Genomic DNA, 15,628 nt, shown 5'->3' with positions numbered 1-15,628 from the left:
ATACAAGCTGTGTTTGATCCACGTCCATCATATCATCTATCATCAACCATACGCCATAACGCCAGACAAGCGCCAGACCATGGATAAAGATACTGCGTATACCGCGGAAGAGTGTGGTGTGAGTTGAGCAAAATGGTAGATGTCGGCATAGCCCAATCATCTCTTGGTAAAAATAAAGCGGTGAAAGTAAACAAAAAAGTCCAAAATATGATCCACATCAGCACTTGACGGATCGTCCCAATTGCATACCAGAACCATGCAGATCGAGAACCTGGGGGGCATGCCAACGTAATCCAATCAGACCCAAAACCATTTCCAGCCCTTGTTGCGTGTGAATAAATGCGCAGCCATAATCTAATGTTGAATGTAGGGGGTATGTGACGTGTAACAGTCGTGTCTCGTACGGCTTTGTGCGTTTTCGCAACGTTCGCCAGCTCTATACAGCTCGATGCTGTAGAGTGAAAGGGTCTACATGGAGCCCATAGCAATGAGTGCCTCGATGGCGTCGCGCTCAGCGCCAGAGCCGGCCACACCAGCTGGTGCATTAAAAACGGAAGAAGTCAAAGGAGAGCCCGCGTTCACGACGTGATTACCGTGGGATGCATGTGGAACAGTAAGGAAAGGTTTGTACGTGGGCGTCGCAGTGCGTCCGTGGTGAGGTTGAGGCTGAGGCAGAGAGTGGGCCTGGGCGGATATGCTCCGGTAGCGCGGGTTGCTCGTCTGAGTTCGGCTTAGATAGTTGTAATCGCGGTGTTCTCGGCGCGGACCGCGGCGGGTCTCGCGAAGAGCTTCAGGCCCCATCGTCGCCCAGTCTTCTTGATCCGTGTCGTCGTTAAGTTCTTCCTCCAAATCCATGTCGGAAGCCGAGTCGGATTCGGTGCTGCCCTCAGAGTCGTCCAGCGACATCTGGTCAGCCATTTCTTCGTCCTCGCCCTGGCGGTGCGGCGACCACGAGCCAGCATTCCAGCTGCCCGAGTAGACGTCGCGCTCTTGTCGCAACTTGGGTATTTGGAGGCTGCCCCCGATGCTATCGACACTCGCCGGCGTTGCGCGCCCGTTTCCAGAGCGCTTACCACCGATGGGCATTCCTGCAGCCTGGGAGCCAGAGCCAGCTACACTCCAACGTCCCCAGCCGACTTTCTCGAACTTGACCTCTCCGTGCAGACCGCCGCCGGCACGATGTTCCAGCGCCGCAACGACTAGCCTACGGGCCTTCGCAGGGGGTAGCCCAGAGAAGCCAGGCACCGCATGTGTCAGATGCGCCATCATCTCGCGGATGGGCATTGCGCCGTGGCCTTCGATGATGTCTGGCAGGTGGTGCTTGGCCAGCATCAGCGCCGTAATCTGGCGCGTCGCATCCAAACCCGCTAGCGCCTCCTTGGAGAGCGCAGAAGGCTGGTCCTGCGCGGCCGCATGTTCCACCGCATCCTGAAGATCGATCTCCATAGACTCCTCTTCTGGTGTGTGCAGGCGCCCGACGACGGGCATGGGGCGTCGCTTGTGCGCAGGGAGCGTCGGGGATATGGAGCTCGGGGGCGTAGGGAGGGTGCCGGTCGAAGTAGCATGGCCGCTGTCCTGGCGTCCAAAGGCCATGGCGATGTTGGACATCGGCTTCTGGGCGGAAGCAGCCATGTTTACTGTTGGGAGGCAGGGGCTGACGGGTGAGTCAAAGCGCGAGTTGGTCGGGAGTCGCGCTGGATGGAAAGGAGGTCTGGAGAGCGGAAGAGTCAGCAACCAGAATCTCTGATATGGTAGGGTTCAGAAGGTGAGTTTGCAGGGCGATGCAACTCGTCTTGCGGCAAACGCACCAGGAGCTTCGGCTTGCACTGTCGGGTATCGACGGTACGGTGTTCGGGCTGCAGCAGGAGTTTGGGTGTAAAATTGAAGACAGAGGTCGAACTGCTTTGTGCGACAAGCGAAATGCAGTTATGGGGCGGATATGCGTTGGCGTTGGGTTGTTATAGCAAGCTGCAGCAACGTAGCTTGTGCCTTCACCGTTCCGAGAGGTTTAGCGATCGGCGATGGATCAGCGAGTCGGTAACGGGAGGATGCAGGTAGCGTGTCGGGGCAGCAGAGGCGAACGGTAGTAGAGGCAGAGACGGGCAAACAGCGTACAAACGAGCTATCAAAAGAGGTTCAATATTCGGGTGTGGGCTATGTTATGAGTCTACGTACGAGCAAGGCAGGGTCGCTATGATAAGGGCTCCTTGGTTCCGAAGGCAGCTGGTTCCAAGGAAGGCACGCGCATCTGACGGGAAGCTACGACTCGTGCCCCTGTCAGCCTTGTGATTGGCTCGGAAGCAGCTGACTGAGTCCTTGACAGCCACACACCTCGCACAAGCGTCATGAAACCTCGCCCCTCGCAGCAGCAGGGACTCGAAGCTTAGAAGAAGCAGGGAAACGCTAGAGTAGTACAAAGTGTATCGTGTCTTTGCGATGCGGTGAAGCCGTGTGGTTTGTCTGAAATGCTGCGAAATGCTACGTGAACGATGTCGCGATGTTCGCAGCTGCTGCATTCAGCCATCTCGATCGTGGCTTCCGTTCGCAGCCGATGCCCCATATCACCATGCTGTGTGTATCGGCTTCCTACGTTGGCCATCCGTCTCTCCATGCCTCGCTCCCACACCGGCGATTGGCGCTATCATTATCGCGCTGCGGGGTCCATCCCACCATCCAAAGGTCCGATTTCGCCATGCGCCTACTAATGAGAGGCTCAGGCACATGGTGAGGGGGCCTGCTGTCGCGGCCAGCAACCACCGTCTGACACACGTGTTTGCCCGACAGGCCTCACTGCAAGACATCCCGTCGCAGAAGATCGCCAAACTCTACAGAGAGCTTGCGCAACCCATCGGAGCTTTTTGCCTTCAACCGAGGGACGTGAGCGTTACGACCAGACAACGTGATAATGCCTCAACCATGATTTGCGTTGACAACATACTTCGTGATAGCCTAGTGGGTGGGGATTCCGTTAGCGATGCGACTACACACACAAAAGTTCGAGTCAAAATCGACGTACCGATTTGAGGACGTTGATCTGCTGCACCGTGCGTGTGAAAACGGCCCGGTACTGCTCGAGGTTCTGATGCACCACTTCGTTGCGCGTAGTGCGGCCTTCGCAGATGGCTTTCATCTGGACCTCCATCTGCCCAATGTGTTAGCGAGCATGCCGGGTCATCAAAGCCCAATATCCCACTTACTTCTTTCCGGAGGAATGGTTTGCTGAGACTTGTCCCAAATCCCACGTTGTCGTATCCTTCGATAAGCGCGATACCCAGAGTCGTTGGGATGAACTCTTGTATTCCGCCCGTCCCTCCTCCGTTGTTCTGGCCTACGGCTGCGCCGCCTCGTCCACCACGTCCCCCTCGTCCCCCTCCTCTTCCTCTGCCGCGGCCTCTACCCGCGCCTGCGCCATCTGCGGCTGCTGCTGCGCCGCCCGCTTTGAGTCTTGCAATGACGTATTCGCGCTCCTTGATCTTGGCGATATGCTCGGCCATGGTCGCATCTGTGCCGATGCCGTTTGCATCCATGAGGGCGATGAGTTCGGGCTCGGTGAGGTAGCTAGGTGCCGACGTTTGTCCGTCCAGCATGTTCGCTTCTGTAGGCTCGAAAGTCTCACCTACCGTGTACTGGGGGAGCACTTGACTGCTCTCCCACTTGTCGTAAGGATAGACCTCGAGATAGTTCCTGGCAATCACGGTAAGGCCATGTGCATGGAATATCTCGCCTCCGTACTCGATCTCAATGTCTGTGGCTTCACCGACAGCGTCTTCAGAGCAACAGGCGAGAAAGCGGCGGACGACAAATTCGTACACGGTGCGCTCTCTGTCGTTGAGCTGAGATGACGCGACGTAGTTGACGGGATGGATGGGCGGATGTGCTTTGTCGTTGTTGCGGCCCTCGCGAGGTTGATGAAAGCCACCGTTCATGAGGTTCTGTGCGAACGGACCCCAGCGACCGTCTTGTGTTTGCCTTCCGACAAGCGCTCGCAGGTCCATACCACGATCAAATTGGTCAGTCTCAGTACGCGGGTAACTGATCCATCCTTTCGTATACAGGTCTTCGGCCACTTTCATGACGTCCTGCGAAGTCATGCGAAGAAACCTACTTCCATTCTTTTGCAGCTCGACTGTCGTAAGAGGTAATGGTTTCCACTTCTTTGTGGGTTTCTTAGCCATCTTGATCACTTTTGCTGTTTTTGAGAGCAGACATCGCTCGAAGATAAGGACGACCGCCATACGATCGAAAAGATGACCTCGTCGCCAGTTAAACTTGACTTCAATGTCCTCTTTCTTGTGTGCGAGCTTGATGTACCAAAATGGCTCAGGAACAAAATTTCGCACTCGCAGATAGCGATCGACAACGAACCCTAGCGTTGGAAATTGACAGGAGCCGTAGCTGATCAACTTGAATCGCTCTTCGCCCTGCTGAGGAATCATATTTTGTAGCGCCAGTGTCTGCATGCGTGTGAAGGCTGCACCGAGCCGCAGATCTAGCTCAATACGAGCCGAAACAGCTTGAGCCTGCTTCTCGTCTAGGCGGATCGGGTTCTGTGAGGCTTGTATAACATGCCTGGGTCACGTTAGTTGATGCTCATGAAGATATTGCAGTGTCACAGACGCTCTCTCGATGTTGCTAAAACGCGCTCTCCAAACCTGCATGTTTGGGTTCGCCTTCAGCGCAATATCACGAATCTCGGTGCCGATATGCTCGCCTTCGCGATCACAATCAGTCCAGATGAACAAGATGTTCGCCCACCTGGCTTGCGCTTCGATATTGCTCGCTACAACCTTTTTGTCCTGTATGTGGATTAGCCAGCTTCGTCAGAATGAACCAAATCACCCACTTCTGCTATGCTCGACACTATGGGTGCCTCGAACAGTGCTGCGGGTTGACATGAGTGCCATTTCTTGAATCGATCGTTGAAGTCCTGCGCAACGATATGTCCGGCAACGCATGTGAACGTTACAGAGCATTGCCCCCAGTTTTGGAAGCGGAAATCAAACTTGTAATTCTTGACCCACTGGATACCGCGGACACTTTCCTATCTGAAGTCAGCCTGCGTCCGATCTGCACGTCAGGCCATGGAGGCGCCCGTATCCTTGCACCGGATACCAAGACATGAGCTGAACGCATCTGCCATCCTCTCCGGCTATCGGAATATCAACCAAACACAAGTGTGAACTTTCAAGGTATATGTTGAAGGTCAATGCGACATGCTGAACTTACTGCTCGGGCTTGGCCGCCCAGATGATTTGCGACTGCTTTTGCGATCGAAGGCTTTTCCGCCACGCACAGTACCCGGGTCATACCTCTGGAGTGCCGTTAAAACCGCGAAAGAGGCTCAACGTGGGTCTGGAGATGATGGTGGGGAAAGATCCTCACGGTCATGTGAAGACGCGTCAGATCAGCCTTGGCGCGTGCTAGCGCGTTTATCAGCCGCACGGACGCTATCGCAGCTCGCTAAGCCGGGGATGCCAGGGAAAACAGGTCTTCATGAGGTCATTGTCCGCTTCACACAACAAACGCTAACGCCAGCTTGCGAGGGGCGCATCGCAACATCCCCATCTTCACCAACCCTCATCGCAACGATGCCTGACCCCCGTACATACACCGACATGGCACTGCCGCTTATCAAGACGCTGCCCGACTGCGTCGACTACTTCAAGACGGTCGAGCCGTTCCTGCCACAATTCTACGACCTCCCGTACAAGGTTGCAGCGCATATCACCGATGTGCAGGCATTGAAAGACCTCTATGTCAACACCAACCCACTCATGTCATCGCTGGCATTTGCCACGATGTTCGTCACGCCGATCGTGCTTGCCGTCTCCGAGATCAACCGGAACTACTCGCAGGTTGACAGGATCTGGAGTATATTGCCTGCCCTCTACAACGTGCATTACGCACTATGGGCTCATCTCAACGGCCTGCCCACCATGAAGCTGGACCATATCATGGCTGTCTCAATCATCTGGGGTGCTCGCTTGACTTTCAACTATTGGCGGAAGGGCGGATACCAGGTCGGCAGCGAAGACTACCGATGGGAAATTGTCAAGGACTACGTCGGCGGACCCGGCATGTTCATTTTCAATGTCACATTCATTTCGCTAGGACAGAATGTAAGTATACTCCTACCATTTGCTATTAGTGTACGAGATACTGATCATGGTAGATTCTTCTTTGGCTCATCACCACGCCCACGTACATCCTCCTCCTCGTCAACCGCATCAAGGGCAACGACATCACAACCTACGATACCCTATTCGGCCGCTCCATGCTCGCTATCGTCGTGTTCGAGTTCTTTGCCGACCAAGCGCAATGGAACTTTTACAAAGCGAGGAACGCATACCAGAAGACTGCCAAGGTACCATCCGACCAGAAATACACTCGTGAACAGTTAGACCGTGGCTTCAACACTACTGGTCTTTTCAGCTGGTCGCGCCACCCCAACTTCGCAGCCGAACAATCCTTCTGGGTATGCTTGTACCAATGGTGCTGCTTGGAGACTGAGACCTACCTCAACTGGGCGTTCGCCGGTGCATTCGGATACCTGATCTTGTTCCAGGCTAGCACTTGGTTGACTGAGTTGCTCAGCGCGGGCAAGTACCCTGAATACAAGGTCTACCAGGAGCGGGTCGGGAAGTTCCTTCCGAAGTTCGGCACCAAGAGCATGGACTTGCCGCAGACGGAGAAAGAGAAGCAGAAGGTCAAGGACGCGAAGGCTGGCAAGGGCTCCATGAAGACTAAATAAGTCCACATGGAAAGAGCTATGGCACAAGACCTGCTCCGGATGGAGAGGCCACATGATCGAAGAGGGATGATGTGTTGCCAGCCAGGATCAGTGGGCGTTATGAGCAGACAGGTGCTCAAGGTATGATACGGATCTCAAAACCATATACGTCATTACATCAACCCAAGCATAATATCTAAGAAAGTAACTGACCACACTGCTGGGTTACGTCACAGAAGTTGCTTTCATATCACTACCCTCATGTCCTTCCATTATCCATTCCTTGACTTCTTCATCGCCTCCTGTTACAATCCACCAATCTCTCCCTGAACTCGAAACCATGCTTTGCTCCCACGAACTGTTAACCGTTGTGGCTCCTACCAGACGCAGCGACAGTCTTTAACCTTCCGCCTTGGTCTCCTCGACCGCGAACCTGATCTTGCCGTTGAACATCTTCTTCACATCCTCGAACGAGACCTCTGATGACCTGCCCTTGGCTTTCTGTGGAGCAAGGAACTTCAAATTTCCAGCGCAGTGAAAATCGATTCCATCGCCGATGGTGTTAGTGAGAAAGTCGTTGAATTTTCTCGCACTGGTCAAGTGCACAATCCGCATGTCCAACTCGACAACGATGTTGCGAAGCGCAGCGAAACCGTAGTCACCGTTCGCAAGCTTAGCAAGTTTCAGCCATTCAATCCTCATCGGGCGGATGCGCACAGCGAGCCGTCGAATGAGATGGTGAGATGCTTGTGGGGGATAGGCGAAGTAGAGGCGGGTGTCCAACCTTCCATTTCCGATAACGACGGACTCATAGGACGGCTCTAGATGGAACTCGTTCTTGGTCCAAAAGATCTCTCGCGCTATTGCGGCGATTTCGCGTGTCATGGTCAGGTGGGGAAGCAGCCGACAATGGACGACTGGGTGGTAGACTCCCTTGTTGCGTGCGCCGACGCGATTCTCGGCTTTCACATTAAACTCAAGGATTAGGACCTTCAGCTCGGCTGGCAGCTTGTTCCATCCCTCTTCGAATGCGGACTTAAGCGGTGCTGACGACGCAATGACGAGCGGCCTCAAGGACGTGATCTTGGTGAAGAACTCAGGGCCAGCGTCAACGTCGATACTGTTGCCCCTTATGAGAGTGACCCGATATGGTGAGTCGCTCTTGATGTAGATGGATACAGGTGGTTGGAGTTGGAGTGGTGTCGTTAATTGGATAACATCTTCGTACATATCCACGTCTGGGACCTTGCTGAGTGTTTTGATCGTCAAGGAGGAATGTCGGGCGGCCATCATTGCCGTGGCTGCGAATGCCATGAGCCGTGTAGGTAGGTGGCAGCGTGTCTTGAAAGCGCTTGCGCGCTGGCAGGGAGGTCAGATATGAGAGTGAGATGCAGGAAAAATTGCAAACGGGGGACGGCGTCAGTGCGGAGGTGAGACAAACGCTGTGATAGTACTAGCGTACAGCAAATGTAACTACGGTCAACACATGTAGTGAAAGAGAAAGAGTCTTGTCTTGCTTCTATTCAATAAAGCCTCCAGGCTATCTTTTGGCGTATATCTGAATCCACAGCGCAGTTACGTCGAAACAACTACTGCATCCTTGATCTTAACCATCAATGGGGTCTTCTCCCACAACGAGTATATTTTCTGATCCGCAATCCAATTCCGACATTCGGGGAGTAATTCGAGATCAAAGTTAAACAGTACTTTGCTCATAATGAGGCGCATTTCGTGGAGGGCCATGCTAGTAACAACATGTTAGTATCTTTGCGCTGTTTCAGAGACCAAAGGGCAGCGTTGCTTACTTCTTGCCTAGGCAGTCCCTTGGACCTACATGGAACGGCTGGAGAGCTGAGCGTTCATCGGAGGCGAAGCGTGGGTCACCCAGCCAGCGCTCGGGGATGAAACGTTCGGGGAGGCTGAAGTTGTCGGGAGAGTTGTACATTGCCAGATGAGAGGCTGCAACATTCGTCTTTAGGACTTAAGTGTTAGACAGCTGCTTGACAATATGTGACGGAGATGACAACGTACATTTGGAGGAGTGTAATATCCACAGATAGTCGAACCTTCAGCAGGAGTGAGATGCGGCAAGCCAATCGGTACAGGAGGATAGTGTCTGAACGCTTCCTTGATGCACGCATTGAGATAGGGTAAGCCAGCGGTGACTTCCATACTAATGTCGTCTGATGAGTTGAATGCCGTCCGAATGTCATTCACGAGCTTCGCCATTGACTCGGGGTGGGCCAGAAGCAAGTAGGTCAGTCCACTGAGCAACGTCGCTGTCGTTTCGGTCCCAGCTAGCATGAACAACTCGCCGTTCATATCCATTACAGGGCGGGTTAGACCCGCTTTACCCTTGTCTTCTTGTTGGAGAACCAGGTCCCACAGATCGACACCCTCGGACACTCGTCCCTTTTCAAGTCGCTTGGTGACTCTTTCTACGGTGTAGTTGTGATGTTCTCTCCGAAATGTCGCAATCCGTTTACCTAACAATGTAAATAGCATGAACTTGGCGAGCGGGTAGTAGTTGAAGAAGATGCTCATTAGCGTGCCGCGCTTGATGCCTTTGAAGATGACTTGGATCCAGGAATTGTATTCTGAGTTATCGAGCAGATGTAGAGGTTCGCCAAATGTTAGGTCGGCCATGACGTCGAAAGTGGTGAAGTTGTCTAGAGATAGTTGTACAAAGTCAGTGCTTGTCTCACATGCGTTTTCACGTAAATCTAACGTACACATTCGGACGAGGTCGACCGCGTTCGCTTGGACACTTTCTCTCAAGTTGCGGACGAGTTGATCAGCGTACTTGGTAAATAGCGGTGACTGCTGTACGAGCGCTCGATCAGAGAACGCGGGAGAGAAGATTCTGCGGATCCGCGCATGTTCGGCGTTGTCTTGCTCTGCGACAAGTGAGTTGGCTCCATTAGGAGAACTTCCCTGCCGGTTCCAGTTCTTGGGCGGCGCGGAGCCTGGTCCTTCCTTTGACCCATAACCATAGATGTCGCGCCAGGCTTTTGGGTTGGTGAAGCTGAGTTCGTCGGGCGAGATGCGCACTACCTCTCCGTACTGTTTGTGGAGCTGAGCAATGTGTCGCGGTAGTTCACCTTTCGCTATGGCAGCGAGGTACGGTAGGCGCGTAAAAGCAGAGGACTTTGGCCCAGGGAAGCGGCTAAGCGGATGGAAGTAGACTCGGTAGATGCCTCTGACTACCCATCGTATAACAATCTGCCAATGTTAGAATATGCGGGTATTAGAAAGCGAATCAGTGCAAACAAACAAACGCAATGGCTAGAGATACGAATTTCGCTACAGAGAGATTCCCAATGACGACAGATACTCTAGGAAACGTGCTCTGTTTCGTGAGGATGCCCATCATGAGAAGTGGCGGTTGAAGGTCGGGGGCAGCGGAATGTCACGGTGACAAATGCTTTCTATTTGTATTCCCCTCGTATCTTTTTCGGTGTGTATTGAAGCAGCCTGCTGTGCATCAACCCATACTTCAGGGGCGTCCTGATGGCAACGGGGTAAGTTGCGTTGACCCGTCACAGGGGCCATGCCGCTCGCTACTCACAGTTTCAGGTGTTCTCCACGACGCCGACTTTTATCCGGACCGTGCCACGCGGGGTCATCGGACCGTTAGAGTGGAATACGTCGTACAGAGCGTGATCAATGCTAGTGCGCTCGGCCGACAGTAAGCCAAGGAAGATAGCATGCATAGAGACAGGAATGTGGCGGTAGTTCGCAGGGAAGAAGTCTAGCTAATACAAGTACCTACAACTACATAGACCCCTTTGTCGCGTTACCACCCCCAACGGTGCTCACGTCGGGTGCGCCTACGAGAGCCAGGTTCTCAATACCAGCAACGCCGTATAGCGCTGCGGCATTCGTGCTGACCCATGTGGCTTCATCGACAGCAGAAAGTGCATCACTCCCATCGATCCTCACCCTCGCCCATGGAGCACCCGGTGCAAGCCCATCCTTACTACCATCGCCCAAGAACTCTGACCAAACTCTTGGAACGAGTGTCGCGTTGTTGCGATGATTGGCGACATATGCGGTGAAGCGTGAGTGGCCCTGCATCAAACTTAAAGTGCCAAAGTCCTTGCCATAACGAGCCTTCTGTTCAGCCTTCCCGGCGCCGTAATAGTAGCAGTAGTCCAAGAATGCTTCGAAGAAAGGTTGAGTGAGATTCTTTTGCTCTGCACCGAAGTGATCCATAAGCTGATCGATAGTCTCAAGGACGCCGAAGACACCAGACAGATGCGAAACCGTGACGTTGCCAGTGTTGTTCGGGTCTGTCGGCGGCGGTGCCCACGCACCAGTGAGGCTGTTGTAGAAAGCTTCGCCAGTGGCGAATCCGTTCTCGAGCTTTGGATATGTCATGATGGACTCGACGAGCTTTTTGCGAGCTTCTTCCCATCGAGGCCCGCGGCGCTCCCACTCGATAAGATATGCTTGGGCAATACCAGCCCAGTCGGTGCCAAAGTTGAGGAACAGCGCTTCGGGATCAGGATTGTATACAATACCCGGTTCTCGCACCTTGCGTCTCGCATCTACGCGAAGGAAGGCTTTATCAGCATCCATGACCTCACTTACCAGGTCGCCAGTCCGCTCATCGCCGCCGGAGATGTAGTAAAATGTCTTGCGGTAGACCGGAGTTGAGATTCTAGCCTGTTTGGCACTGTCACTCCAATGTTGGACGCCATGTCTCGTCCCGAGCCCAGTAAAGTTGCCCAGATGGTATGAGTCAACTTCGCCTCCATGCCGTACTTGGTCGTGAGCAATTTTGTAAGCATCTGCTCTGCCGGTACGGAGGAAGAAGTCCCAGAAGAAGAGGTCAGGAGACAGCTCCGAATTATCCCAGGCATAGCCACCGACATCATATCTCCATTGATGACGATCGTTGTCATAGGTGTGCATGATATCTCCGTGGTCCCAGAATCCGTACCAGCGACGCTGCTCGATCTGGTCCTCGTAGAACTTGATCAGGAAGTCCATGTTGTTCTCGATAGTTTTTGCTTGCGCAGAATCCACAGCACCAGGCACGTCCCAGTACGACCCAATCGCTTTGGTGTCGCGCATGTACTCTGGCTCAGGAATGAGAACGGGTGGGTTGTTGGTGAAGTTGGTGAGCGTTGCAAGGTGTTTGGCGGATGGAGTCTTGTCAAACGCGTAGATGTAAAGCTCGTTGGTGCGGCCAAGGCCGTAGGGAGTGTCGTAGCCTCTTTCCCAGTCTTCGTATGTGATATCCAGAGCGTCTAGTTGCTGTTTGTAGGTGTCTTGTCCAAGTCCGTCGTGGTATGGGCGGATATCCATGGGCCCTGCTTGAGGGCTGTACAGCCACATGGTGATTGACCCAGTATCAGTTGCAGCATTAGAGATATCTAAACTGGTAGGATACTTCTTCCAGAAATCTCGAAGGCCCACGGCAAGGCCGCCAACCGTAGCGCCGCCGAGATATGCTAGGCCACCTGAGCGTGTGCCTCCAGGGATCTTGACCCAGCTTTGGCCAGCCTTCGTGCGCTTCTTGAGGTTGAAGCCATCTGGTGAGAGTTGTGTGAGCTGATAGTCGCTCCACGTTGGGATCCACTGTAAACGAGTGGTCACCCTCTGATCCCATGTAGAGTTCGGTGGCAAAACTGTGCCGTTGAACTGACCGGATCGAATGTCGACACCTGGGTCTCGACGTAGACCGGTAATGCCCTTGACGGCTTCATGCAGCATTCCGCCATCGACACCCGCGATCCGGACATGACGATCGTAGAACTCCTCTTCAGCTAGGGGAACATCGAAGCGGATGCCGATACCCGACATGAAGTCTTTATGCATATCTCCATCATAGATGATGGTGTGAATGACCCGAATTGCTTCGGAGTTGGCGTAAAGGTAAAACCGAACGGTGAAGGGTATCCAGTCGTCATGAACGCCATCTCCATCGATAGTATGGATGCCGTTGACTGTGACTAATGATCGAACGCTGTTCTCCTCCGATACAGTGACGTTCGAGATCTTGCTGGTGAAGCTGAAGTAGTCGATGCCGGTTGGCTTGCCATCTTCATTGTCATCAGGAGTACCGTTTTGAGAGCGCAGGACGAGGTGGCCGTTGCTTCCGACCGTCTTTCCGCCGGCTTCAATGGTGGAAACCAGAATGTTTCCCGACTTGGGAAAGGTTGCTGAGACTTTGCCGGTATTAACCACGATGGTGTTGTCAGAGTCGGTGACTTGGATGCCATTGGCTTGACGCTGGTATAGCGAAGTCGAGGAGTTTCCTGCACCAGAAGCTGTGATTGTATATTCGCTGGCTGGGGCGTCGCTAGCTCCTAGGGCATGTCCGGTCCACTTCAGCGAGCCATCAGGCCAGTATGCTGTTACCCACGACTGAAGTTCCGCATCCCCAGAGACGGTGAAGGTTGTTGCGTTCGCAAGGTGCTGTCCTCGAGGCCACGGTAGGCCGAATGTCACGCCAGCGAGGTATTCTGGTGTATCCTCAAGCCACTTGACTTTGACAGAGTCGCTTTGGGCGGTGGCATAGCTGACAAGGCCAGCAAGGCCAATGAAGGCCCCAAACATTGTGAGATGGTGCAAAGAGCGGAAGAAGTCGCAACCAGAGGGGAGGCTTGATTTTCTCCCTGACCATCCGACGGGCAAGCATTTTGTAGTTGCATGTCTCGACCAGGTACCTGGCTACGGCTTGACCGCAACGGGCCGTGGCCCGTCCAATACCCGGCTCACCATGTCACTTGCGGTAGCATACCCGTCGACTAGCCCGCACGCAAGAAGGTGTCCACAGAACGTAATGTAGGTCGTCCTGAACGAGGCTGGTGTGTCCTTGGCGAGTCTCGTGTGTGATGGGCAGGAGTGGAGCTACTGTGGAGGTGGGGTAGATCGACAGGTTTGTGGGAAGGCGAAGACCTTTTCGCCATTTAACCTCGGGGTAGAGACAGCCGAATTGGTGCCTTTGGGGTGATAGATGCGTGAATGGTACTTCCAGACCAGCAAAGATGGGAGCAGATTATATTGCCGCTGTAGACGCGCTCGGAAGACATGGTCGATGCGTGCAGACCTCGGGTGGCTCCAGAGCTGCTGTTTCGCAGGATGGCGCGTGAATTGTCTGGATGGGAAAAGAAGCGCAATGGATCAAGAGGATAACATAGAATGTGATGGTGCTGTTACAACCTTCGCGCGAAAGGAGGCAGGTGCCACACGCGCGCGTCACGTTTATGCCAAGCACGCTAGTTAGAATCGCGCCACGCGCTGCTCCTCATCCCTCATCTTAGAAATGCGACATCTCCTGGGCGTCGGAACAACACACGGCGAAATGAGTTCCTGAATGCGCGTGTCCGGTTATGCGCATTTTCTGTCAATATATCATCATTACTGCGGTATCCTTGACTCGTGGTGGGCACACCGTGGTGCGGACGAATACCGGGGTCGCGTGCGCGAAATCGGCAGAGGACAGAACATTTAAATCGGTTTGCCCATTGACGATAGAACGCGAAAGTAACTTGGCCAGCTTCCCTGTGCTGGCTGGAATTCCACCAGACTAGGCGGTAGTGCTGATGTCATTTACGTTATTGCGATAGCTACTGCTCAAAAGAACACAGACCTCTTCGCCATAATCAGTGCCACCCAAGCCTCGTGTCTTCCCCTTCAACCGCACACAGCTGCGAGCGCTCCGGGCTACGCTTTTTCCATGTTTCTAAACCAAGCTGAGTTGGTGTCCATATCTGATCCATTTCATCCTCCCTCAACACCTCCGAGAGCGGTGATACTCCATCTTGCTGCCAGTCTTTCAGGCTCGGCAGCTTCAATCTGTCCCAGATCTCCACCAATGCACTCACTAGGTGATCCTGCTGCTTGGACGTATGGGCTGGCGCTGGTGCTATTCTCAACCTTTCCTGTCCTCTGGGTACGCTTGGGGCGTTGATCGGCTGTACGTATATGTTGTACTCGTCAAACAGAATATCTGCAACCTTCTTACAGACTACCGAGTCTCCAATCAACAGACGCACTATATGGGATTGATTCGGCAAGACTGGGAGACCGTGCTCGCGTAGCGCCGTCTTGACACTACGAGCGTTGCGCTGGAGCTGCTTGCGTGAGTCGTTATGCGAGTAGAGATGTTCGACCGCAGCTCTCGCTCCTGCCATAACGGCTGGTGGTTGCGCTGTTGTGAATATGAAGCTCCGGGCTTGCGAGCGGATCATGTCGACGAGAGATGCGGACCCGGCCACGTAACCACCCATGGTGCCAAACGCTTTACCAAGCGCTCCGCTGACCAGGGTAATTCGATCCATAAGCATGCTCTGTCCATCTCCACCTACGCCTTGGTGGGTATCGTAATCGAGATGTTCGGCCACGCCCGCCCCATGCGGCCCGTAGAGGCCGACTGCGTGGACTTCATCCAGGAAAGTAATGGCTCCGTATTTCTCGGACAAATCAACAATCTCACGTATCGGAGCAACGGTACCTGATCGGAATTAGAATGTTGATGATGTGGACGATGGCTACAGGGCGATTCATTTGCTTACCACACATGGAATATACGGACTCGAACACGACAACCTTCGGCGTTTCCAAAGGAATGGAAGCAAGCTTCCTCTCCAGGTCTCTAACATCGTTGTGTCGCCAGACTAGCTTGGCAGCTCTAGACATCTTGATGCCTTCGATCAAGGATGAGTGATTTGATTCATCGGAAAGGAAGACACAGCCGGGGAGATGTGCACCCAATACTGCCAGTGCGGACTCATTTGCAACGTATCCGGATGTGAAGGATAGCGCTGCTTCTTTTCGATGCAACTTTGCGAGCGACGTCTCTAAAGCTTCAGCCCATTGGTTGTGCCCGGAAATGTTTCGTGAACCGCCGGAACACGCGCCGTATTTGTCAAGCACGGTGCGCAT

The 15,628-nt window shown here is 53.6% G+C and overlaps 5 protein-coding genes across 5 annotated transcripts; 1 reads left to right on the top strand and 4 right to left on the bottom strand.

Moving 5' to 3' along the window:
• Positions 1-468: 468 nt before the first annotated feature.
• Positions 469-1,632, bottom strand: J4E85_002888 (uncharacterized protein; the record flags this gene model as incomplete). Its single annotated transcript, XM_051467161.1, has 1 exon — positions 469-1,632. One exon carries the CDS (start codon positions 1,630-1,632, stop codon positions 469-471), a length of 1,164 nt encoding a protein of 387 aa, XP_051328320.1.
• A 1,278-nt stretch (positions 1,633-2,910) lies between these two features.
• On the bottom strand, positions 2,911-5,307 carry J4E85_002887 (uncharacterized protein; the record flags this gene model as incomplete). Its single annotated transcript, XM_051467160.1, has 6 exons — positions 2,911-2,949; positions 3,017-3,142; positions 3,198-4,569; positions 4,618-4,796; positions 4,844-5,041; positions 5,227-5,307. 6 exons carry the CDS (start codon positions 5,305-5,307, stop codon positions 2,911-2,913), a joined length of 1,995 nt encoding a protein of 664 aa, XP_051328319.1.
• Positions 5,308-5,588: 281 nt separating this feature from the next.
• On the top strand, positions 5,589-6,751 carry J4E85_002886 (uncharacterized protein; the record flags this gene model as incomplete). The annotated part of the gene is made up of 2 exons (XM_051467159.1): positions 5,589-6,119; positions 6,173-6,751. The coding sequence occupies 2 exons, from the start codon at positions 5,589-5,591 to the stop codon at positions 6,749-6,751; spliced, it is 1,110 nt and encodes a 369-aa protein (XP_051328318.1).
• A 378-nt stretch (positions 6,752-7,129) lies between these two features.
• J4E85_002885 (uncharacterized protein) lies at positions 7,130-13,297 on the bottom strand (the record flags this gene model as incomplete). The annotated part of the gene is made up of 6 exons (XM_051467158.1): positions 7,130-8,089; positions 8,324-8,474; positions 8,536-8,710; positions 8,797-9,399; positions 9,463-9,952; positions 10,550-13,297. 6 exons carry the CDS (start codon positions 13,295-13,297, stop codon positions 7,130-7,132), a joined length of 5,127 nt encoding a protein of 1,708 aa, XP_051328317.1.
• Positions 13,298-14,464: 1,167 nt separating this feature from the next.
• Positions 14,465-15,628, bottom strand: J4E85_002884 (uncharacterized protein; the record flags this gene model as incomplete). Its single annotated transcript, XM_051467157.1, has 3 exons — positions 14,465-14,658; positions 14,709-15,197; positions 15,259-15,628. The coding sequence occupies 3 exons, from the start codon at positions 15,626-15,628 to the stop codon at positions 14,465-14,467; spliced, it is 1,053 nt and encodes a 350-aa protein (XP_051328316.1).

This window comes from Alternaria conjuncta, assembly GCF_024043145.1.
Source record: "Alternaria conjuncta strain BMP 0040 chromosome Unknown scaffold_4, whole genome shotgun sequence".
Taxonomy (NCBI): Eukaryota; Fungi; Ascomycota; class Dothideomycetes; order Pleosporales; family Pleosporaceae; genus Alternaria; species Alternaria conjuncta.
The sequence above is the reverse complement of the archived record's forward strand: the minus strand, read 5'-3'. Positions and strand labels throughout refer to the sequence as shown.